A 26222-nucleotide genomic window follows, 5' to 3' on the forward strand; every position below is an offset into this window, starting at 1 on the left:
CATTGTGCATCATGAGCACATTTGCAGAGTGCTTCTTCTGGGGGAGCATTTTTCCTTACATTATGCTCTTCCTACAAACCTTTGTGGGGATTTACTGGGTGGGGATTTATAGGATTTATTACTACTACTACTACTACTACTACTACTACTATCACCACCATCATTATTATCTTTGTTTGTTTATTGTGATTTTATGTTGTGACCACCCTGAGGCCTGTGGGTATAAGGCAGTATACTAATAATAATAATAATAATAATAATAATAATAATAATAATAATAATTTGTTGCTTGGTGAATGTCAGACAAACCATGGTTAAGGACAGGTGCTGGGTTCACACATAACGCCAAATTATAAATAAAACAAACCATGGGCTGAAAGCCACCAAATATCCATGGCTTCAGATCATGCTTTGTTGACAATAAACAAACCATTTTGTGATGTCATTGGGCAGGGTTCACACATAATGCTAAGGCATAGCGTAACAAACTATAGTTTAATTAATCTTCCTTTAGCATTAAATATGTGCCAAACCATTGCTCCCACACCCAGAGAGGACAGGTGAGCAGGAAGCGACAACGAGGAGGAGGAACAGCAAGCCAGAGCTTCAAAGGATTGGCAGTGGGCTCCCTTTTAGCAGGTGCTTAGTGATGCCAGTGGCAGGTGATGACCTCGGGCTCAACCTTCAGAGCAGCTCAAGCCCCCTTCTCTCTTGCTCCGTGGGAATATTTTGAAGTACTTACCAAAGTCAGACAGCTGATAAATCTTGCTTCGGAAAGTGGCTCTGCTGCCATCTTCACTTATATCCGGCTGAGGTATGTTCTTGGTCCGAGCATAATTCTCCAAGAGTTGGCTTGGAAGAAGCTGGTCTCGCCACTGGGTGGGGCCACATCTGTGTGGGAAAGGAGTGATCGGGAGGTCAAGCGGCATCTGCAGGGGGTGCTACCTGAGGGATGTAGTTTCTCCTAGACTGCAGAAAATCTTTATTTCATGAACTGGTTTAATGCCCTAAAAAATGCTAAAGGGCAATGATTTTTCTTCTCTGTTGGGTAGAAAGATTAGCTAACTGTTCATTTTCATTTCACCTACTTCATTCCTATCTCTGGAAAAGTAAATAGAGACTTTAAAGAGAAGGAACTTGTTAAGCTAATATTAATATTGCTTGCTAAAATGGTAAGATGAATACATAGTGGAAATATTTCTGGAGCTCCAGAGCAGTTATATTGTGGATGACAGAGAGAAGACAAACGTGACCTAAAAACCGAGTGCTTTGTTGATGAAACATTGATATGTAGCTTACGAAATGACCACTGGCAGTTCATTAGTTAAGCCTGGTGCTCCTGCCCTGCCAGGGGATGTGGGAATGGCACTGCTGTTGGGGAAGGCATCTCTGTGGGGCTGCCCCCTTGAACTGGCTACTCCCAGCTCTTGCAGCAAAACCATGAGTCCAAAAGGCACCCACTTAACACCTATGCTCATTGCTACTTACACACAGTAGGACTGTGGAAGGCCACAGTTGGCTCCATAGCGGGACAGGATCCGGTCCTCCAGGTCAATGGTGGTGTCTCCAATTACATCATCAGGGGAAAACATGTCAAAGTCATAGAATGAGATCTTCAACTCCTTTTCTGTTGGGATGTCGCACATAATCTCAAACATCCTGTGGCGGTCAAGGAAAAGAGTAGAGGAATAAATATGTATGTATGCCACTATTGCGGCCCGCGTTTTGTTAGACCCAAAATGGAAAATGAGCGAGGTCCCAACTAAAGAAGAATGGAAACTTAAGCTGATGGAATATGTGCAGCTTGCGGACCTAACATAGAAAAAGAGAACAAGAAGAACATACATTTAGAGAAGATTCGAAAATATTTATTGAATATATGGGGGGAAATTGTGTACACTTGAAAACGTTGGCAGCATTAAGATAAATTCAACAGTGTAAATAAGTTTTGATGGATGTAATAATGGAATATTGAATGGTTTATAGTTTATGTAAAATATGTAGGGACACGGGTGGCGCTGTGGGTTAAACCACAGAGCCTAGGACTTGCTGATCAGAAGGTCGGTGGTTCGAATCCCCGCAACGGGGTGAGCTCCCGTTGCTTGGTCCCCGCTCCTGCCAACCTAGCAGTTCAAAAGCATGTCAAAGTGCAAGTAGATAAATAGGTACTGCTGTGGCGGGAAGGTAAACGGCGTTTCAATGCACTGCTCTGGTTCACCAGAAGCGGCTTAGTCATGCTGGCCACATGACCCGGAAGCTGCATGCTGGCTCCCTGGGCCAATAAAGCGAGATGGGCGCCGCAACCCCAGAGTCGGTCACGACTGGACCTAATGGTCAGGGGTCCCTTTACCTTTAAAATATGTAGGGATTTATGGTATGCAAAATGAACCATAAAAGAAGAAGAGAAGTCATTGATATTTTAAGGATGTTTAAATGAGTATTTAAAATTGTAAAACAGAAAATTTAATAAAAATTATATATTAAAAAACGGAAAAGAGGAGAGGAAATAATCCCTTTCCCTTCCCACCTCTGAATGCTTGTTGTGCTCTGTACATTCCAAGGATAAGTCATGGTAGGAGTGCACCTGTCTCTTAACAACCCTCTCCTATCCCAGTAGCTTCCTGCCCTGTCCTGCCCTGTACCAGAGGTGGGGACAGGACAGCATCCGCAGGATGTGCACAACGAGATTAGCCTTAGCAGGCAGAGGCTCTGAGGGAGAAGTGTGCCAGACCTACCTCCCAAAGACGGGCTCCAGAGTGTTGGGAATATATTCCTCCCTCTCTCCAACCTTTTTCTTCCCGACCTTGATTTTGATGTAGGGGTCACACTGTAAGGGGACACAGTTCAATGCAGAATGTTAGGAGACCAGACCCTCAAACAGGGTCCAGCCACACCTGCTGTAGAGGAAGCCTCCTATCACATAACACAGGGAAGCCCAGAGCAGGAAGCGAGAACCGCAGGCAAGCAAAGAACACAGCTCTTGTGATTACCAGACCATTGTTGTCCTTTGGCTCTAGGTTAAAGGCTCGGATGATGTAAATCCGGACCAGACATGACTCGCAGACGTTGTCGGGAAGTTCCTGGAATTGGCGTGGAGGGGGTGGGACATTGGGATCTTCTGGTAAAGGATAGATCCGGAAAAGTCCCTGCCGGAGAAAGCACTGTTTCATTTAGTTACCAGCTCCACTGCCCCCACCCCAGAAGTAGCAGCTGGCAAGGCCACATTGTTCTCCTGGCTGCCCAATGCTCATTGCTCTGTGCTGCTGTGCCTGTTCCATGCTGAGTGCCCTGCTCTTGGCAAGGGGTGCAAGGTGTTGGGAAGCTGGGAGAGCAATGCAGCCCCACCTACACCCCCCCCAGCCACTACTGCCTGGAAAGGCTTCAAGAATACAGCTTGTTGTTGCTCGAAGCTGCCATAATCTCTCCCCTGATTTCCTGCTTCTCATGCAGATGCCAAGAGACCAAGAAGCCTTGCACAAAGAAAACTGGACTCTAGTCCATGAAAGTGTACACCACGACAATTTGTTAGTCTTTAAGGTGCCAAAGACGTTGTGCTGCTTTTGCTGCAACACTGGCTAGTCAGGCTTCTCCTGGGGGATGAAACCCACATGCAAAACCTGGCAACTCTGCTTCTGAAGACTATATGTGGTTTAATATACACCTGAAGCAGAGTGGGAAGTCAGTCTCCTGAAAACAGTCTCCAGGGTGGAATTTCTGTGGATTTTTATAGATGGCTAGAAAGCAGGGCCACTTGGGGCAGGCCCTCACCTTGAACTGACCCCCCACTCTGGGGTCGTCATCTTTCACCAGCCCTCGGTGCAGCTGAAAGGTCTGGCAGAAATCCTGTAGGCCATGGAATTCAGGCACTTCTTCCAGTTCACAGCTATACATCTGGGAGAAGGAGACACAGACGTTGGCTTAGCACCTTGGCTGGGCTCCCTGCAGCGTGTGCACCTGCTCAGTGGTTCAGCCATCTTTCTCCAGGCATTGAGTTAAATTCATTTTCTTACATTTAAGAACATCAGAATGTAAGAGCCTTCTGGTTTGTTTTTTTTAAATAATATTTATTACTTTTCCAACAATTTAAACACTACAAACAACAACAACAATACAATACCAAAACACTACATAACACTTAACACATTAAACTAACAAAACAAAACAAAAAACCCATCAAACGACATTGAACAACATCAAATCAACATCAAACAATTTCAATATCTTATCTTTCATTCACTTATTTCAACGACCTCCTCACACCTCCCTTTTTGTATTCCACTTCTGTTAATTGTTTCAGCAATTCCTTTCCATCTTCCTCTGTTTTCTATCCTATAATTATCTTAACACATTCTAACCTTATTTTTTCCTTTAATATACTATTAATCTATTTATACTTAATTCCTTATAACATTTCTACTAAAGCCAAGTAACTTCATTCCAACATTCTTCTAACATTCATTAATTTTACAGTATTTCAGTAAATAATCTTTAAACTTTTTCCAGTCTTCTTCCACCGATTCTTCTCCCTGGTCTCGGATTCGGCCAGTCATTTCCACCAGTTCCATATAGTCCATCAACTTCATCTGCCATTCTTCCCGGGTGGGTAAATCTTGTGTCTTCCAGTACTTCGCGATAAGTATTCTTGCTGCTGCTGTTGCATACATAAAAAAAGTTCTATCCTTCTTTGGCACCATTTGGCCGACCATGCCCAGGAGAAAGGCCTCTGGTTTCTTCAGAAAAGTATATTTGAATATTTTTTTCATTTCGTTATAAATCATCTCCCAGAATGTCTTAATCCCTGGGCATGTCCACCAAAGGTCAAAGAATGTACCTTCAGTCTCATTACATCTCCAACATTTATTATCGTGCAAATGGTAAATTTTTGCAAGCTTGACTGGTGTCATGTACCACCTATAAATCATTTTCATTAAATTTTCTCTTAGGGCATTACATGCCATGAATTTCATACCTGTGGTCCATAATTGTTCCCAGTCAGCCACCATTATGTTATGTCCAACATCTTGTGCCCATTTAATCATAGCTGATTTCACCATTTCATTCTGAGTGTTCCATTTGAACAGCAAGTTATACATTCTTGACAAATTCTTGATTTTTGGATCTAACAAGTCTGTTTCCAATTTTGATTTTTCCACCTGGAAACCAACTTTTTTGTCCAATTTGTATGCCTCCATTATTTGGTAATAATGGAGCCAATCTCACATTTTGTTTTTCAATTTTTCAAAGCTCTGCAATTTTATTCTGTCTCCATCTTGTTCCAGAATTTCCCAATATTTCGGCCATTTGGCCTCCATAATGAGTTTTTTCTGTGCCTTGGCTTCCATTGGTGACAACCATCTTGGGGTTTTCTTTTCTAACAAATCCTTATATCTTATTCAAACATTAAACAATGCTTTCCTAACAATGTGATTTTTAAACGCTTTTTGTGCTTTTACCTTATCGTACCACATATATGCATGTCAACCAAATGCATTGTTGAAACCTTCTAAATCCAACACTTCAGTGTTTTCAAGAAGCAGCCATTCTCTCAGCCAGCAAAAAGCGGCTGATTCATAATAAAGTTTAAGGTCTGGCATGGCAAATCCACCTCTTTCTTTGGCATCAGTTAATATCTTGCATTTTATTCGAGGCTTCTTGCCCTGCCAAACAAATTTGGAAATATCTTTCTGTCACTTCTTGAAACAATCCATCTTATCCAAAATTTGCAATGTTTGAAACAAAAACAACATTCTTGGCAACACATTCATTTTTATCACAGCAATTCGGCCTAACAATGATAACTTCAAATTTGTCCATATTTCTAAGTCCTTTTTCACTTCAGTCCAACATTTTTCATAATTATCCTTAAATAAGTTCACATTTTTGGCAGTCATGTTAACCCCTAAATATTTCACTTTCTTAACCAATGTTAGTCCTGTCTCCTCCTGAATCTTCTCTCTTTCATTCACAGTTAAGTTTTTCTCTAGTACTAGGTTCTGGCTCCTGTAGAGTCAATACTAAGTCATCAGCAAATGCTTTCAGTTTGTACTGTTTAGTTCCCACTTGTATACCTTTAACCTCTTGGTCCTTTCTAATCATATTTAACAAAACCTCGAGGACCGATATAAAAAGCAATGGAGAAATTGGGCAACCTTGTCGTGTCCCTTTCTCAATCTTAAACTCTTCTGTCACTACATTGGTCACAATTAATTTTGCCTTTTGTTCTGAATAAATTGCACCTATACCATTTTCAATGCCTTGACCTACCCCCACCCCCTGTAGATTCTTCTTCATAAAACTCCAAGAAATGTTGCCAAAGGCTTTTTCTGCATCCACAAATATCAAGACTGCCTTGGTATTGATGTTCACTTGTAACTTTTCTAGAATATGAATTATATTCCTCATATTGTCAGACAGATGTCTGTCCGGGAGAAAGCCCGCTTGGTCTTTATGAATTTATTCTACTAACACCTTTTTTAAATCTTTTAGCCAAAATATCTGCAAAAATTTTGTAATCCACATTAAGCAGTGATATGGGGCAGTAGTTCTTGAGCTGTGTCTTTTCAGTCTCCGTTTTCGGTATAAGTGTAATGTAAGCTTCCTTCCACGACTCTGGCGCCTTTCTCCCGTCCAATATTTAATTACAGACTTCCTTCAGTGGTTGTATTAACCATTCTTTCAAAGATTTGTAGTATCTTGAAGTCAAACCATCTGGTCCTGGAGATTTACCTAATTGCATGTTCTGGATAGCCCCTTCCACCTCCTGATCCGTTATTTTGTGATTCAACATTAGCTGTTTTTCCTGGGAGATTTTGTGTAGCCCATTTATTTTCAAAAATCGATCAATGTCCATTTCTTTCTGCTTCTCCTGTGTATAAAGTTGTTTAAAGTACCTCTGAAAACACTTCCTAATTTCCACTGGGTTCTGTATAGTCTTTTCTTCCACTTCCAAATTCGTTATAGTATTGAGTTTTTGTCTTTTTTTCATTTGCCAGGCCAACAATTTTCCACACTTATTTGCCGATTCAAATGTCTTTTGCCTCATCTGTTTAATCTTCCATTCTATTTCCTGATTCATCAGCTTCATATATTGTACTTGGTATAACTTTATCTCTTTCAGGATCTCCGATTTTCCTTCATTTGGTGCGTAAATACCTACAATCAGAAATTTCTCTCCTTGTGATTGAATTTCAATTGCAATAAATCTTCCTTGGTCATCTTTAAATATAAATTTTGGTGAAAGGCTCTCCTTTGCATAAAGGACCACTCCTCTTTTTTTAACTTTGTCTGATGAGATAAATTCTTGGCCCAGTCTTTTATTACTCAATATCTTCCTGTGTAGCCTTGTCACATGTGTTTCTTGTAAACAAATCAAGTCCAAATGTTCTTTTTTCAATAAATGAAAGACTCTCCACCTTTTTTCTGGAGAATTCAGTCCATTCACATTCCAACTCAAAACCTGCAACCCCATCATGTAATTACGCTGATGTTCCTCCAGCTGCACCTAATGCATGCTCTTCTTCTGTTGGTGGTTGTGGTGACACGTTCACTGGGAGATCCAATCCAAAGGATAATGCTGATATATCCAATATTCCCTTGTTTGGTGATCCTCTATCCGATGCTCTTTGCTCTTTTCCAAGTCCCTTCTGCAGATCTTCTTCGTATTTATACAAAAACTTTACTTTGTCTTCTTCTGATCTTATTTTTATTTTCCTTCCTTTGAAACTGAAGGATAAACCTTGGGGAAACTCCCACCTAAAGATGATTTTATTCCTTCTCAGCAGGGCAGCGATATCTTCATAGTTAGGCCTCAGATCCAGAAGATGTTTCGGGACGTCTTTAAAAGTTTCCACTCTTGACTGTTGTACTTCTAGGTTATTCTGGTAGTGCCAACCCAAAATTCTATCTCTCTCTTCTTTAGTTTGAAGAGACTAAAGAAGCAGTCTCTTATTCTATTCTTCTCTTTTTCCCCTCCTCTTCCAAGTCTGAAGGCCCTCACAATTTTAAACTCTTCTTGACCCAGGTCCAAGTTCCAAAAGTCAGCAAATTCCTGTGTAAGAAAGTCTGTCAAGCTTTCCTTCTCCAATTCCGGTAGGGCTCTGATCCTCAGGTTCGTCTGTTTTTCTTTAAGTTCAATCATAGCAAGCGTCAACTTATGTTCATCAAGTTGCCTCTGGAGGGCTGGGACTCTCTCTCTCTCCAGTTGTGTTACTTTACTTTCCGCAGCAACAGCTTTCTCCCTGGCTTCCTCCGCAGTCTGCCGTATCAAAGTAGATTCCTGTATCAATTTCTGGATGGTTTCTGTATTAGTGTCCACCTTTTGTCTCAGATTATTTATACTTTCTGCATTTAAGTCAATTTCAATAGTTGCAGCATCCACTTTTGCATTTGTCGCATCTGCTTTCTTGCTAAGTTGTTCTAATGAATCATTTATCTTACTTAATGCAACCGCTAAGGCCTCTTCTGTCGACATTCCTCTTGATTTTGAGTGTACAGGTGCAGAAGCAGCAGCAGAAGAAGCAGGAAGGCCTTGTGTTGAGCCTCTCCTGGGTTGCTGCCAAGTCCTCCCAGACCTTAAAGTTTTTTCAGCAGTTGACTGGTCTGTTTTTTTCCTTTTCATTTGCCATAACACTTAAAAAATTCAAGGTCAATCCCAGAGTCTCACAGTCTTTTTATCTTGCAGCTGGAAATTCCCCTAGCCCAACTCTTGTAAAGCCACCAGTTTCAAAGGCTTCCAGTAGGGGGAAACAGTTTCTGTTTATATTAAATAAAGTCCTCTTTTAAACACAGTTTAAACAATCCAAAGTTAGTTTCAGTTTTCAGTTACTTTTAGTCCTTTTTAAAGGCAGCCGGAGACAGTAGAAACAATGTATTTTCTCTTATACTAGCTGTCAGTGAACATTCTAAACACTGTCAATGAACATTTCACAAAACCTCAGTCCTGCTAGCAGCCCGTTCCCAGGGTCAGAACGGTGGTATTTTAACTCTCTTCACTCTCTCCTGCAGGCATACTCAGTCCACGACTCCCCCCCTTCTCCTGCCTCCAAAAGGGTGTGTGTGTTAATGTTCTTTACCGATGGAGGTTTAGTCTTTTACAAAAGGCTTTCCAAGACTTCAGCTTGCAGCCTCATTGCCTCAGTCTATTTACAAAAGGGGAAGGTGGACTTCCTGTATTGTACCTCCCCGTTACGATACCAAGTTAAACTTTTAAAAATCCAATTCTCCCGCTTCAGCTCTACTCACGGGTAATTACTTTAAAGTCAAACTGTCCACAGGAAAAGGTCAGCACTTTCCGACAACAGCTATGCGGCTTTGCTCCGTGGAAGAAGCAGATGATTCGAAGCACCGCGCCGCTCACCCTACGTCGCTCCGGACCCCCGAAACCGGTTTTCCCCGCAAGTAGGGGAGGCACAAAAGGTGCCCGCCGAATCCCACGTTCACAGGTGTCTCCCGCCTGTGATTTTTTATGGGTCTCCGCCTTCGCCGTGGCGGCCAGACCCAAATTCCCACAGGGCAAATTCCTCCCAATCAGAGGAATTCCGCCATTACCGGAGGCACCTCCCCGGAAGTCTTCCCTGGAATGTAAGAGCCTTCTGGGTCAGGTCCATCAGCCTGTTCTCACAGTGGCCAGCCAGAAGCCCATGGGAAACCCCCCAGCACAAGAACATCCCACACAAGGTCCAGCAACTGGTATTCAGAAGCAACTGGGATTCTGCCTCTTGACTGTAGAGGCAGAACACAGCCATCATCGCTAGTAGCCATTGATACTCAGCCATCTTTTAAATCCATCCAGATTGGTGGCCATCGCTGCCTCTTGTGGGAGTAAACTTCCTAGTTTAACTATGCAGTGTGTGAAGAAATACATTCATTTGTCTGCCCTGAATCTTTCAACTTTCAGCTTCCTTCAACATCCCTGAGTTCTCGTATTATGAGAGAGGGGGAAATACCTTTCTCTAGCCACTGTCTTCCCAGCACCCACAATTTTATATACCTCTATCATGTCTCTTCTTACTTGCCTTTTCTTTAAACTAAAAAGACCCAAATGGGTATTTTGTTGCCCTTTTCTAAATATTTTCCAACTCAACAATATCCATTTTGAGTTGAGGCATCCAGAACTGTACACTGTACTCCAAGTGTGGTTGCATTATAGATTTGCATCATAGCATCATGATATTGGCAGTTTTATTTTCAATTCCTTCCCTAATGATCCCTATGTGCATCATTCACTCTTGTTTACACAGAATGGCAGCGTTTGCCATTTTGCTGCCCATTCATTCATTTTGGAGAGATCCTTTTCGAGTTCTTCACAATCCCTTTTGCTTTAATAACCCTAAAAACAACAACTAGATCCCTGCATTATCTCTACAAACATGAGTTTGGGGACAGATGTTAGTTGAGAAAACTGCCGTTCTGCCTTGCATTCTGCTTGGGCTGCTACCCCTCCCCCCACAGCACAGGCACCTTCAAACTATCAAAGCCCTTCTCCAGGTAATGTCCACTCTTTGACAGATCTCCCATAGTCACGTAGTACTTGCTCCACCAGTCCACCTCCTCTTCCTCTTCTTCAATCTCCTATATGGGGAGAAGGAAATTCAGTTCACCTCCACATCACATGCTCTCAGAGCAAAACAACATTCGTTCGGATCCAAACTTGACTTGTGGGATCTGATCTGTAGAATATGTTCAGATTATAGGAGGCAGCACAATAACCCAAACATTTTGCGATGCTCAGCTACTGTTTCTAGAAGACTACACAAGTTTTTTACTAAAATTGGAAGAAGTCAGAGGGGTGGGGCATGTGGGTTTTATGATGGATCCTTCTACGCCCCCCCATCTGAAAAGTCACCAGTCTTTGTTTTGATGACTGAAGCGCGACATCACAATTTACCCCCTCCCTAATCAACAAGAAATCAAGCAGGGGAGTGGCTTGGGAGCCTCCAGATCTGTACGGATGCAGCACCCGCAATCAAGGAGAAGAAGAAGAAGCAGCGTTTGGAGTTGATATCCCGCTTTATCACTACCCGAAGGAATCTCAAAGCGGCTAACAATCACCTCCCCCCCCCACAACAAACACTCTGTGGGGTGAGTGGGGCTGAGAGACTTCAGAGAAGTGTGACTAGCCCAAGGTCACCCAGCAGCTGCATGTGGAGGAGCAGGGAAGCGAACCCGGTTCACCAGATTATGAATCTACCGCTCTTAACCACTACACCATACTGGCCCTTACCTTTGATGGCATCATGACTTACCTTCTCTTCTTTCCTAAAGGGCCTTTTCCAGAACCAGGCCTTGTAGGCTTTGCCCAGCTCCTGCAAGAAGCAGCAGAACAACTCTCACAAGCCCAACAGCCATCCGACTTTGTTCCTCCTTCCAGGGAACCCCATAGTTTCTCTCTTCCCTGGAGGACTGGGCTTTTTTGACTACCACTACTTACATGGCAGCATCTGTGCCATAGGCTGTGGCCTGAAAAGTGACTAAACCTATGGAAGTGAAATGTAAAACCAAAAGACAGAAGCCTTAAAAAGAGAGAAAAAGGGAAAGAAAAGCAAGGAAGAAGAAAAACTGGAAGTTTGGCAACGACTTAACCTGCTTGGATGAAGGACCTAGAAAGAATTTGCTCCATTCCACCTGCTATGGTGGCTGAATGAGAACTGAGCAGGAAGGTGTAGGATCTATGCTTTGGGGCATGCACACAACACAAATGTGTAGGCTACTCCGCAGAGCTCCTGAGCCAGCACAATCCTTAGGGGTTTGCAGCCCACCACTCCCTGTCCCCCAACATCTGCTGCCTGAGGTGGGTGTCTCACTCTGTCTAATGGTAGGTCCAGCCCTGAATGAAGAAGACCTGAGCTTCCCTGGATGAGGCTTTCCCTTCTGCTACCAATCCATTGTAGAGGCATGTGTGGTGTGCTGTTGGGGGATCACTCATAGTTGACACAACCCCAGCCAGCACCCCATGTGAACATGCTTGCAAAATTCATGCAACCAAGAATACTTTCAGAATCTCAGAGATACCGAAATACATTGATATAGAACATGGGAAGTTAGGGCTCACCCACACTTACCTTCCACCCCACACTTTCTAGGCACAAGTTTGTGCTTTAATAAATTGCAGTGTCCAAGCACTTTTTTTGGCCCACTGCTTTCCCCAGGAAAACCTGCTCTTTAACACTAATTGGAACGAATGACAATTTGGATGGTTGTTTGCTCCAATTCAGCAGTAAAGAGCATGTTTCCGGGGGGAAGGCACTGGGGAAACACACACACACACACACACACACACACACCACACACCTGTGCCTAGAAACATGGCTCAAAAGGAAGTATCAATTACCCCTTGGAAACCCACCACTGTAGGAGGAGACCAGGGCTCTTAAAGGTTCATTCTTTCCATTGGCCTGTGGAGAGCCTGATAAATGTAGACCTTCTTCAAGGAAGGAAGGAAGGAAGGAAGGAATTGAATCAAATAGTGGCAAGACAATGAGATGCAGCAACACTTACCTTCTTTCTCTTTGTCTTGGCAATGGCTGTTGGGAGAAGGGAAAAATTGAGAAGACGTGGAATTAATAATAGCAAACTTTGAAAGGTTTGACAGTGGAAACAAGCAGGAACAAAATCCGCCACTTTGCTTGCAAATGCTTTTAGGAGGTGGAGAGCCATTAGTTTAGTATAGCTTGCTCACCCTTTGGAAAGCTCAGAGAGGCTTACATGAGGCTCCCTGGTTCTCTCAGGCAGGGATCAATGTTGCTGAACTGAAACTCCCATCACCCCTGGCCATTGTCCATGCTTGCCGTGGCTGATGGGAGATGTAGTTCAGCAACCATCTGGAGGGCTACAGGTTTCTCACACCTGTGTTACAGCAACAGCCGGTGTTCCCAGACCATTCAGCTGGCATGCAAGGTCATTTAACCCACAACACAGATGTGGAAGCAACCCATAAGGCACTTCAGACCCGCCCTTCCCAGGCAGCAGGCGCAGCAGGAGTAGCCTCCTGTAAGTGGCATCGCTGCCGCTTACTGGGAAGGACAAGGTGGCAGTGAGGTCAGGGTTGTGCAGGTACACTGGCAGAGCCAATTCGGTCCTTTGGCACAAACCAAACCTTGCTAAGCGCCAGTGGCACTGCTGCTATGGGCTATTGCTGTGGCTCTGCTCCACTGGGCAAGGCACTCCTGTTCCCCGGAACTGACAAAGACATACATGAGGCTATCCTCTTTCTGTCCTTGCAGTGGCCTCGAGAGTGTGTGGCTGGCATGGAGACCTATATTTCCTGTGCTGCAACCAAAAGCAACGGGTGGAAGGAGGAGGAGACGCTTGCAGGGACAAAGTGACAGGTGGGAAAGGGTTAAGCACACCCTGCGGCTCCTCTGCAGCCTCTCTCCCCAATTGCCACTTTGCAGCTGTTTGGAGGGGTGTCCAGCGCCATGTTTGCAGCCAGGAATATAGCTCTGTTCAGCCCTAAGGATAAACTCTTGCAATGGAACTCAGCAGCACTTAGTTTGTTTTTGGTTGTTAGTTTGTTAATGTGGCTAATATTATAGATTATGAGCGCTGTAGTGCTTTGTGAATCTTATAGCATGACCTGTGTGGTGGCTGTGCTGCTTAGCTCTTTTTTGTTGTTGTTTCGTTAATAGTGTTTTATAGAAGGTGCTTGTTTTACTGATTATTTGTTAATTATTCTATAATTGTGGTGTTCTATCATGTTATTGTCATTGATTGTTTGTGAGCCACTTTGTGACTCATGTGAGTGAAAAGCAGCATAGAAAATGAAATGAACTCACTCCTGTAAGGTGGGGCCTACCTCTGACAGGGAGATTATGGGCCTTCCTTTCTTCCCAGGGGTCACAGTAGTACTGGCTCATGGATCTCACAGTCGCTTGGCCCACCACAGGCTTAAATCCAAACTCTCTGTGGTCTATCACCTTCAGTTCGATAGGAAGCGCATAATCTTCATCCACAGGCAGGTACTAAGAGAGATCAGGAGGGGCTGCATGAGGTTTTTCTAGGAGAGGAACACCTGGGGATCCATTTGAGGGATGATGAGACAAAGACAGCTGTGCACATACTGTCATGCTGTCCAAGTGAGGAGATGACACCTCCAAGGTTTCAGTCTAGCTAGTAACTAAAAAGATGCCTATTTAAATGAGCATGCCTGGCCTAAAGATGCTTCCTTAAATAAGCATTTGTGGCTCTTGACGACACGCGCTACCAGTTTGGCTAGAGGCAGGGCTGACCCAAGACATTTTGTCACCTAAGGCAAACCACAAAATGGCATCCCCTCTCTTCCCACGAGGGAAGAAAGGGTGAGAGAAGATCTACATCTGGAACAAGGGTGGGAGGAGACCAGCAGTGCCTCCCTTTCACTAAGATCCCATATGGGACAGCTGAATATTCCGGCATTGCAGGGGGCTTGGCTAGATGATCCCATGGGTCCCTTCCAACTCTACAATTCCATAGGATTCTAAGAAGCTCCTGTGGAGGTGGCATGGGAGGCCTGCTGAGGAGGCAGCAGACCCAGCCCCCAAGGAGCACGCTGCAACTGTTGGTAGCGCTGTGGGGGCAGCAGTGGGCAACGCATTCCTTGGAGGCCAGATTTGCTGCCCCTGTGAATCCTGCTGCTTGAGGCGCTCGCCTCACCTTGCCTCATGGGTGGGCCAGCCCTGCATAGAGGCTGGAGGGAAAGTATAGCTAGTAAAGGAGACATGAGGCAAAAGGTCACAGTGAAAATGTGGATTGCAAAATCTGATTAGCAAACTCTAAAATGGTGGAAATTATTCTTATTCTTATTATAGGAGGAGAGGTTAGTTTCATCTCAAGTCTTAAGATTCACCCTTGGAAACTGTCTCTGCCATGTGCTAGGGGCCCACTCACCACTTTCATGAGATAGATATTGATTGGAAAATTGGAGTGCTCTTGGAGATTCCTGATGACTGGCGTCTGAAGCGTTTCTCCTCCACACTCTATGATGAGACTCGGATTGCTGATGGCCAGCAGATTGTAGGTCTTCATGTCCCGCAGGCCCCAAGCCAGGATCTGTGGGAAGATTGTGATAAATATATATAAAAGCAACAGCTCAGCAGAAAGTGGGGCCACAGGGCCTGAGGCTCTGCTTTCTGGATTGGCTGCAGGGTTGGTCCAATCCATCCATTTTACTTCCCCTGAACCTTTGAAGAATTAAATGATAATTGTGGAGTTTACACCCCCCCCCGTGCAATCTTTTTAATTCATGATGTTTTATTATGCTTTATTCTCCCCCCCCCCCCCCAAATGCATGCTGTAAGCCACCCAGAGTGGCTGGGGAAACCCAGCCAGATGGGCAGGGTAATAATAATAATAATAATAATAATAATAATAATAATAATAATAATAATAATAATAATATCATCATCATCATCATCTTGTGGCTTTACACTCACCTCAATGGCCATCAGCCTTAAGATGGGCCGGATTCCTTTAGGGATTATGTATGTCCCATCCTTCCATGCAGGTGGTGGAAGCTTTCCTAAGGATCCATCCTGCAAGAGAAGATGAAGAGCTCTGTTGAACAGAGATCTACTTTTCTTTTTTTAGCCAGTGATGAATGACATTTTCTGGAGGATAACTATTGGCTTTAAGAGCCCCTGAGAGCAAATCTGGAGAGTAGAAATCTAGAGAGTAGGGTGTAGTAGACAAATTTCTTTTGCTGGGGCAGCAGGTTGCTCCTTCGAACCTCCCAGATGTTTTGAATTACAACTCCCATCATCCCCAGGGAAGGTGGCTGTGAGGAGTAGAACTGATGGGACTGTAGTCCAAAATATATGGCGGGCACCAGGGATAGTGAAGGCTGCTTTAGAGCCGCTGGGAAACTCAAAGAAAATTGTTGCTTGCGACTGCATGACTCTTTTATTCAGTCTTTTCAGGAGTTGTAGCTTAATTTGGGTTTATTCCGGTGTACCTAAATGTCAGGAGTGAGCCAGCGGTAAATCACACCGTTGAAGATGGAGTGAACTTTCTGTTAGCAAGAACAGAGTCTGCACAGATTTGGAGGAATGCCAGGCCCAATGAGCACAGCAGCTCGTGTCTGGTAGGTCTTGCCTCCTGGATCAGTTGCCAAGCCTGAAAGTCTCTGCCTCACCACAGCCATCTAAGTTCCCTCCTCTCCAGGAGTTTTCTCAAGCAATTGGAGACAATGTCTGCAATGAAGTCAACCTTTCCCCCACCCTTTTCATGCTTCTTGTGTTCCTGGGAGACCACAGGAGAGGGGAGCTTGTCGGAGCAGGAAGGGGGGGGGACGGACTCCTGTCACTTTGCACCAGCCTGACTCATCTCTGCCTCTTGGCCTCCCTCATCCCACTTTCCTGCTTAAGTTTATGACTCTGATTCTGGACTCTGCCACAGACTCTCCCAGCTCACTAAGCCCTGTTACCTCTCCAGCTTCTGACACTGCTTTCCAGGCTTCTCCCACTTCTCCCAGTGACCACTCACTGTTGTCCCACCACCACTGCCCAGACTCTGTGCCTTATTCCCTTGAGAGTTCTCCTGCTAGTTCCACCATTCCTCTGCATCCCACCAGTCCATGGTACTAACGCACCTGGCATAAGGTATAATTTGTTACCTTCTTGTCCAACAGAAGCTCAAAAGCAGCCAGGAGCTGACCGGAATCCTCCTGTTCTTTGATGATTGTATACTTCTGGAGGCGGGGTAGTCTTCGTGAGCTGAGATCCAGGTGTACACTTGGGATGCATAAGCTCCTTCCCATGAAATAATGGGAGTGGCCCTGAAAGAGACACAGAACAAGGGGTGAAGGTTTTCCAGGGTAGGTGTGCAAGAGGAGTGGTTAAAAGGCAATAGTAGATTTGGCTGCCTGTATGTGGGCAATAGTGTAGGGTGAGAAAGCAAACAGACAGGAAATGTTGGACATGCTGAAGACTGTACTTGGTGTTATAATCTAGTTGTTCCCCAATGTGGAAATTACAGTCCGAAGCAGCTGGAGGGCACCGGATGGGAAAGGACAAGTTTAAAAGAGACTAGGAATGGGTGAATCCATCAATTTCAGTTTCTCTCTTTTCTGATCTTACATTCAGTTCTCCCCATTTCCACATTAGTTTGTGGTTTTTTCATTTTCAAAAAAGTTCTCATGAAAATTCATATGCGTCTCAGTGCAAATTTCTCCTAACTGTATACATGTTAGTTGCCTAACACTTACATTTCTGCAAAGCAGTGTTTCCTAATATAATGCATTTTTCTATGTTATTTTCACATATATTTTTATGAACACTTTACTCAAACATATGCATTTTTGTACATGTTACATGGAGGGAGAACTACATTGCAAAATTCAAAGAAGTGTGAATTCTGAAGGGGGCATGTTTCTGTTTGTGTGTTGTTGAGAAGTGTGAATTAGGTAGATTTGCCTTTAAATGTGAACCAAATCAAATTTCTTCTCCATCCTTACCAGAGAGCAATCTCCATTTTGAACTGGACTTAAGGATATTTGTAACATTTAAGGATTATTGCTTGCCTGATTTTCATCAGTATAGCTCTTGAATTCTGGCAAGTATTTTGATATGAGTAAACATTGTCTTTTTCTTGTTTACTCAGTAGTCTGAGAGTGATTTCTTTGTTAAGAGGGAAACATAAAGTCTATCAAAAGCATCCTTGGAAATCACAATTATTCTAGAAGGTTACACTGACCTGTGGTCCCCAGCAAGTGGACCAAGAATGAATTTGGCTCCTGGGCTGAAAAAAAATCACCGTATTTTTCGCTCTATAGGGCACACTGGACTATAGGGTGCACCTAGGTTTTTGTTTTTTTGGGGGGGAAATGCGCAATGCACTCCCCGGGATTCGGGCTGCTGCCTGCTATCCGCAAGCCTTGGGAGCCCAGCGGGAACTCCCGCTGCGCTCCGAAGGCTTGCGGATAGCTTCCTGAAGCCTGGAGAGCGAGAGGGGTCGGTCGCTCTTGCTCTCCAGGCTTCAGCGAAAGCCTGCATTCACCCCACAGGATGCACACACATTTCCCCTTCATTTTTGGAGGGGAAAAATGTGTCCTATAGAGCGAAAAATACGGTAGTCACCCCAAACTAAAGCAAGTGTTTGTTGACATATGTTGCATGGAATTCACTGCTATGAGATGTGGTGTTTTGCCACATTTGCAATTTGACTAATTTATAGAGGAGGGGGGTCTTATCAGGGACTATTAAAAATGATACCCAAATGGAACGTCCACGTTCAGAGGTAGTCTACCTCTTAATATCAGATACTGGGGATAAATGAAAGAGGAGGGCTGTTGCCTTCCTGCCCTGCTTGTGGACTTCCTGGAGATGGACTAACTGGGAAACAGGATGCCTGAATAGGTGGGTCTTTGGTGTGATATAGCAGGGCTCTTAAGTTGTTACTCAAGTTAAAGGCTGGAGGGAAAGCACCCAGGAATGCCTTCTGGACTGTCCACGGTGCTGTTACCACAGGTTAATAATGCCAGAAAAGAGATGCCTGAATTTCAGTTGCCCTTTTCCTTGCCACCTTTTTCTGTTGACTTCATGGGCCTGTGGCGAGAGCCCCATGCCTATCTCAGGGTGAGGTCATCTGCTTTGCAGGCAGAAGGTCCCAGGCTCAATCCCTGGCATCTCCAGGTAGGGCTGGGAAAGACTGTGTTGGAAATCCGCTGCCAGTCAGCATACAGATAACATCATGCCAGGCAGGCCAATGGTCTGGCTCAGCGTAGGGAAACTTCCTATGCACATACACTTGCGTCAAAGTCAAAGACCTCCAAGGCCACCACAGGTGGATCTTGCTCAGTTGCTCGAGGGTCTCCATAGATCAAGATGTTTTCAAAGATAAGGGTCTGGTCCCAGCAGGGGTGCAGCGTGCCAGAGATGGTCTGGGTATGTTGGCTCATGTGAAGGAAGGAAATGTGGGCCAAAGGATCTAGCAGAGAGGAAATAACAGGAGATGGAAGAATTACCGATACGGAGTCAAATATCACCTACATGTTTCCCAAGACAACACTACGCTATAAGCTTAAAATGGATGAATTGCCATTCACCCCCCCTCTTTCTTGGGAACTCTAGTTTTAAGGTGGGTGAGTCTGGGGATCCCCAACAGAGAATTCTCAACATTTGCACTCCCCACCCACCATTGGATTGGCCCAGCTATAAGCATCAACTCTTTCCCCCAGGCCACTTTCCTGCTCTAAATCCCCCCCCTGCAAAAGCAGCTGTTAAAGCAAATGGGGAGGGAGAGGAGAGAGGAATGATCTATAGATAGCTGTACTTTTTCCTAAGTGGAGCTAAAAGCAACATTGGGAGGGTGTGGGGGGATGTTAGATGGGAAAATGGCGAAGAGGGGGGGAAGTGGTGGACTGAATATGCCTGTAGGAGAGAGTCAAGACAGTTAAAATACCACCGCTCTGACCCTGGAAACGGGCTGCTAGCAGGATCGATGTCTTTTGGAATGTTCATTGACAGCGTTTAGAACGTTCATTGACAGGTAGCTAAACAAGAGAATACATTGTTTCTACTGTCTCCGGCTGCTTTTAAAGAGGAGTAAAAGTAACTGAAAATTGAAACTAACTTTGGATTATTGGAACATTGTTTAAAAGAGGACAGTACTGGTTATACAAATAGAAACTGTTTCCCCTAGTGGAAGCTTTTGAAATTGGTTGCTCTATAGGAGCTGGGCTAGGGAAATTTCCAGCTGCAAGATAAAGAAGTGTGAGACTCTGGGATTGACCTTGAGTCTCTTAAGTGTTATGGCAAATGGAAAGGAAAAAACAGATGGGATGTTGACAGAAGAGGCCTTAGCGGTTGTATTAGGGAAAATAAACGATTCGCTGGAACAGCTTCACAAGAAAACAGACGTGATGAAATATTAAAATAGACTTAATGGTAGAAAGTTTAAAAAATCTGGGACAAAAGGTGAATACCAATACAGAAACCATCCAGAAATTGATACAGGAATCTACTCTGATACGGCAAACTGTGGATGAAGTCAAGGAGAAAACCCTTGCTGCTGAATTTAAAGCAATTCAACTGGAGAGAGAGAGAGCCCCATCCATACAAGGACAACTTGATGAACATAAACTGACATTTGTTATGATTGAACTTCATATCATAGAATCATAGAATCATAGAGTTGGAAGAGACCACAAGGGCCATCGAGTCCAACCCCCTGCCAAGCAGGAAACACCATCAGAGCACTCCTGACATATGGTTGTCAAGCCTCTGCTTAAAGACCTCCAAAAGAGGAGACTCCACCACACTCCTTGGCAGCAAATTCCACTGTCGAACAGCTCTTACTGTCAGGAAGTTCTTCCTAATGTTTAGGTGGAATCTTCTTTCTTGTAGTTTGGATCCATTGCTCCGTGTCCGCTTCTCTGGAGCAGCAGAAAACAACCTTTCTCCCTCCTCTATGTGACATCCTTTTATATATTTGAACATGGCTATCATATCACCCCTTAACCTCCTCTTCTCCAGGCTAAACATGCCCAGCTCCCTTAGCCGTTCCTCATAAGGCATCGTTTCCAGGCCTTTGATCATTTTGGTTGCCCTCCTCTGGACACGTTCCAGTTTGTCAGTGTCCTTCTTGAACTGTGGTGCCCAGAACTGGACACAGTACTCCAGGTGAGGTCTGACCAGAGCAGAATACAGTAGCACTATTACTTCCCTTGATCTAGATGCTATACTCCTATTGATGCAGCCCAGAATTGCATTGGCTTTTTTAGCTGCCGCGTCACAGTGTTGGCTCATGTCAAGTTTATGGTCAACCAAGACTCCTAGATCCTTTTCACATGTACTGCTCTCAAGCCAGGTGTCCCCCATCTTGTATTTGTGCCTCTCATTTTTTTTGCCCAAGTGCAACACTTTACATTTCTCCCTGTTAAAATTCATCTTGTTTGTTTTTGCCCAGTTCTCTAATCTGTCAAGGTCGTTTTGAAGTGTGATCCTGTCCTCTGGAGTGTTAGCCACCCCTCCCAGTTTGGTGTCATCTGCAAATTTGATCAGGATGCCCTTGAGTCCATCATCCAAGTCGTTGATAAAGATGTTGAATAAGACCGGGCCCAAGACAGAACCCTGTGGCACCCCACTAGTCACTCTTCTCCAGGATGAAGAGGAACCATTGATGAGCACCCTTTGTGTTCGGTCAGTCAGCCAGTTACAAATCCACTGAGTGGTAGCATAGTCAAGACCGCATTTTACCAGCTTCTTTACAAGAATATCATGGGGCACCTTGTCAAATGCCTTGCTGAAATCAAGGTAGGCTACATCCACTGCGTTCCCTTCATCTACCAGGCTTGTAATTCTGTCAAAAAACGAGATCAGGTTAGTCTGACATGACTTACTTTTCAGAAATCCATGCTGACTATTGGTGATCACAGCATTCCTTTCTAGGTGCTCACAGACTGTTTGCTTAATGATCTGCTCCAGAATCTTCCCTGGTATTGATGTCAGACTGACTGGGTGGTAATTATTTGGGTCCTCTCTTTCCCCCTTTTTGAAAATAGGGACAACATTTGCCCTCCTCCAGTCTGCCGGGACTTCGCCTGTTCTCCAGGAATTCTCAAAGATGACTGCCAGTGGTTCTGAGATCACATCTGCCAGTTCTTTTAATACTCTTGGATGCAGTTCATCTGGCCCTGGAGAATTGAATACATCTAAACTAGCCAAGTATTCTTGTACTATCTCCTTAGTTATTCTGGGCTGTGTTTCCTCTGCTGAATCATTTGCTCCAAATTCTTCAGGTCGGGCATTGTTTTCTTTATCGGAGAAGACTGAGGCAAAGAAGGCATTGAGGAGTTCAGCCCTTTCTGTGTCCCCTGTTTGCATTTCACCATCTTCTCCTCTGAGTGACCCCACTGTTTCTTTGTTCTTCCTTTTGCTACGAACATACCCATAAAAGCCTTTTTTGTTGCTTTTAACCTCTCTAGCAAGCCTGAGTTCATTCTGTGCTTTTGCTTTTCTGACTTTGTGTCTACATGTGCTGGCTATTTGTTTGAATTCCTCTTTGGTGGTTTCCCCCCTTTTCCATTTTTGGTACACATCCTTTTTTAATCTTAACTCAGTTAAAAGTTCTTTAGATAGCCACCCTGGCTTCTTTAAGCACCTTCCATGTTTCCGTCTCATTGGTATTGCCTGACGTTGTGCTTTTACTATCTCCCTCTTAACAAACTCCCAGCCATCATGAACTCCCTTTCCTTTTAATATTTCTGTCCATGGGATCTCACCCAGCACTTCCCTAAGTTTTATGAAGTCGGCTTTCTTAAAGTCAAGAAATTGAGTCCTAGTATGCTTGGCTGCTCCTTTCCGCTGTATAGTAAACTTCAGAAGAGCATGATCACTCGCGCCTAATGATCCTTCCACATCTACCCCACTAACCAGGTCATCAACATTGGTTAGGACCAGATCTAAAATGGCTGTTCCTCTTGTTGCTTCTCCCACTTTCTGGACAATGAAGTTGTCTGCAAGGCCAGTGAGGAATCTGTTTGACCTTATGCTCTTGGCTGAGTTTGACATCCAACAAATATCCGGGTAATTGAAGTCCCCCATTACTACTATCTCCCTTCCTTTTGCATGCTTGGCCATCTGTTCCAGGAAGGCATCATCTATGTCCTCCGTTTGGCTTGGGGATCTATAGTAAACTCCCACAATGAGATCTCTGTTATTCTTCTCTCCCTTAATTTTGACCCAAATGCTCTCACTTTGGCTTTGAGGTTCTAAATCTTGGATCTCTTCACAGGTATATACATCCCTGACATATAACACCACTCCTCCTCCTTTCTTGTCTGGTCTGTTTCTCTGAAATAGATTGTATCCCCCCATTATTACATTCCAATCGTGGGACTTATCCCACCAGGTTTCAGTGATGCCTATTATGTCATATGTAGTTTGCTGTACCAAGAGCTCAAGCTCATCTTGTTTATTTCCCATGCTTTGCGCATTAGTGTACAGACATTGAAGTCCATTAATCATTCCCCCGTGTCTCTTATTTAAGGATTTTTTCCTCCCACCACTAGGTCTGCGTGCTGTTTGCTCCATTTGGTCTATGACATTTGGATGATCATCTTCATCAATTGATAGACTCCTACCTTCAGGAGCACTGTCTCCCTCCCCCACATTAGTCAGTTTAAAGCCCTCCTGATGAGGTTTCTGAGATTTTTGGCAAAAACATTTCTCCCAACCGTTGTGAGGTGCAGCCCATCGCTTGCCAGAAGTCCATCTTCAAGAAACTGCAGTCCGTGATCTAAGAATCCAAACCGTTCCTGTTTACACCATTTGCGAAGCCAGCTGTTCACTTCCACGATTTTTCCCTCTCTCCCTGGGCCACGTCGTTCAACTGGGAGGACAGATGAGATGACAATTTGTGCATTTAGTTGCTTCAATTTCCTGCTGAGAGCCTCATAGTCTCTTTTGATCTTCTGGAGGCTATTGCTTGCAGTGTCATTGGTTCCCACATGAACCAAGAGGAAGGGGTATTCGTCAGTGGGTTTTATGATTCCTTGCAGTCGTTCAGTTACATCTTGGATCTTAGCCCCGGGGAGACAGCACACTTCCCGAGACATCTTGTCAGGCCCACAGATCACTGCTTCTGTTCCCCTCAGTAGGGAATCCCCTATCACCACTACACACCTCCTCTTAGGTTTGGTCGGGGTTCTTCCGTGAGCTGTCCGTTCCAAGGTCGCCTGCACATTCCCTGAGGACTGACTTTGCTGCTCGTCTTCATATACCTGATCGACTGTAATGAGGGAGAGATCCTCAAATGGAGTCTGCTCTTCGTCTTCCATGCTAGGGGAGAGGACCTCAAAGCGATTGTGCATTTCTAAAGAATCAGAGCGAACCCTGGGCCTCCTACTTCTTTGAGTCACGTTTCTCCATATATCTGGCTCCTGTGTTGGTGAACTAGCCTCCTTCTCAGGGGAGTCCCCTGTCTCCTCCTTGGTGGAGACGGTGTGCTCTGTTGCTTCCAAGAAGAGCTCCAGCTCTCTAATTCTTTGGAGCGTAGCTACACGTTCCTCCAGTTGCTGGACTTTGTCTTTTAAGAGGGCAATCAACATGCAATTGCTGCAGGTAAAGCTGCCTGCAACCTTTGGCAAGATGGCAAACATTGCGCAGGAACTCCAGGCGACTGCAGCTGTTCCCTCCCCCTCCATCCTGAGAACGTGTCATTGGGGGTGGCTGCAGCGGTCCTTCATCATAAAAAGTGTGAAGACAGGACAAATAACTCCCCCCCACAAGAAAAAAACCTAGGTCTCCCCCAACAAACGTTTGAGACTCGCTCCCCTAAATCTAAAAGATGGATCAAACTGCGCGCGTCGCCCTGCTAGGTCTGATAAGCTCCTCCCACAGCTAATCCCCTGCCTTAACAGAAACCCTGTCCCCTCTGACCTTTGCACAGGGAGAACAGCTAATCAGCCACAAAGAAACACACAAGAAAACCTTTTTTGCTCCTTCTTCAACTGCTGCCCTGCTAGGTCTGATAAGCTCCTCCCACAGCTAATCCCCTGCCTCAACAGAAACCCTGCCCCCTCTGACCTTCGCACAGGGGGAACAGCTAATCAGCCACAAAGAAACACACAAGCACACAAACTTAAAGAGAAACAGATGAATTTGAGGATCAGAGCCCTACCTGAGGAAAAGGAAAGCTTGACAGAGTTTCAGGAGGAGACAGGACTAACATTGGTTGAGAAAGAGAGGTATTTGGGGGTTAGTATGACCGCCAGAAATGTGAATTTATTCAAGGACAACTGTGAAGGACGTTGGATTGAAGAGAAGGGGGATTTGGAAATATGGTCAAATCTGAAGTTGTTATTGTTGGGCCGAGTTGCTGTGGTGGGGATGAGGGTGGCTGTGTTGTCGGGGATGTTGCTTTTGTTTCAAACATTGCAAGCTTTGGATGGGATGGATTGTTTCAGGAGGTGGCAGAGGGACATCTCTAGATTTGTTTGGCAGGGCAGGAAGCCACGAGTAAAATTTAAGATATTGACGGATGCCAAAGAAGGAGGTGGACTTGCTGTGCCAGACCCCTAAACTTTGTTGTGAACCATCTGCTTTTTGCTGGCTGAGAGAATGGTTGCTTCTTGAAAGCACTGAAGTGTTGGATAATGGCAGATGAATTTGATGGACTATATGGAATTGGCGGAAATGACTGGCAAGATCCGAGACCAGGGAGAAGAGTCGGGGGAAGAAGACTGGAAAAAGTTTAAAGACTATTTACAGAAATATGGTAAAATTAATGAATGTTAGAAGAATGTTGGAATGAAGTTATATGGCTTTAGTAGAAATGTTACAAGGAATTAAGTATAAATAGATTAATAAAAAATTAAAGGAAAAAATAAGGCAAGAATGTGTTAAGATAATTATAGGATAGAAAACAGGAAGATGGAAAGGAATTGCTGAAACAATTAACCGAAGTGGAATACAAAAAGGGAGGTGTGAGGAGGTTGTTGAAATAAGTGAATCTATAGGATAGTGAAAATGTTTGAGGTGTTTTTAAATTGTTTTTGTTTTGTTTTGTATGTGGTGTATTGTATTTGTATTGTTCTTTTTTTCTTTTTTCTTTTTTCTTCTTTTTTGTAGTGTTGTGTTGAAATTGTTTGAAAAGCAATAAATATCATAAAAAAAATAGATGGGGAAATGGCTTTTTAAAAACAGCACTGTTGCCCTGATCCAGTCTGAGCATGATTTGAGGATAAGATGAAGACGAAGATGAAGATGAAGATAATGCTGAAGAAGAAGAGGGCAGGAGATCCAATACTGGATCTCTTGCAACACAGCTTTTTTGCCCTGACCTGAGCTCCAGAAAAATAATAATCACCTGTGGTCTGAAATGGGAGGGGACACCAAGATTCTGCCCCTCCTAAATTCAAAGCGTAGCACAGGCATTCGAGTGCCTCTGGGGAAATGGCCTCTTGTGAGGAAAGAGATGAGGACAGGGAGGAGTGAATGAGAGGGCATGGGAGGGCAGAGGACTTGGAATCATAGAATGATTAGAGTAGCAAGGGACCCCAGGGGTTATCTAGTCCAGCCCCTGCAATGCAATTACTTGTTTCCATTGCACCTACCTGCAGAACTCTTAGCACTAGTTCCAACTAGGTCTCTTGCTTGGTAGATGTAGCAGCGCAACTGGAAATAGACAGGATCTGAAAGGAGGATGTCTTTTTTTTAAAGAAGAAGAAAGACCTGCACTTTCCTTCTAGTTTGGCTACAATATACCACCCAGACTTGCAAACAGGGATGCAGGAAGGCAACGTTTTTCCA

The 26222-nt window shown here is 44.3% G+C and overlaps 1 protein-coding gene across 3 annotated transcripts in view; it reads right to left on the reverse strand.

Annotated features, from left to right (window-relative positions):
- Positions 1–26222, reverse strand: part of FER1L5 (fer-1 like family member 5) — a 102114-nt gene that overhangs the window by 18534 nt on the left and 57358 nt on the right. The window contains exons 31-44 of one of the 3 annotated variants that reach the window (XM_082229648.1): positions 26027–26104; positions 18737–18897; positions 16586–16747; positions 15408–15506; positions 14863–15024; positions 13793–13958; positions 12496–12521; positions 11244–11303; positions 10459–10569; positions 3769–3891; positions 2991–3146; positions 2736–2827; positions 1489–1659; positions 743–891 (exon numbers count right to left, since the gene is read on the reverse strand). In XM_082229648.1, coding sequence (XP_082085774.1) covers positions 743–891; positions 1489–1659; positions 2736–2827; positions 2991–3146; positions 3769–3891; positions 10459–10569; positions 11244–11303; positions 12496–12521; positions 13793–13958; positions 14863–15024; positions 15408–15506; positions 16586–16747; positions 18737–18897; positions 26027–26104 — 1716 coding nt within the window. Of the gene's footprint in view, positions 1–742; positions 892–1488; positions 1660–2735; positions 2828–2990; positions 3147–3768; positions 3892–10458; positions 10570–11243; positions 11304–12495; positions 12522–13792; positions 13959–14862; positions 15025–15407; positions 15507–16585; positions 16748–18715; positions 18898–26026; positions 26105–26222 lie in introns of all 3 variants that reach the window. The other 2 variants (XM_082229647.1, XM_082229649.1) reach the window with 2 other exon arrangements.

The sequence above is a fragment of the Podarcis vaucheri genome (genome assembly GCF_965113315.1).
Source record: "Podarcis vaucheri genome assembly, chromosome: 7".
NCBI classification, from domain to species: Eukaryota; Metazoa; Chordata; class Lepidosauria; order Squamata; family Lacertidae; genus Podarcis; species Podarcis vaucheri.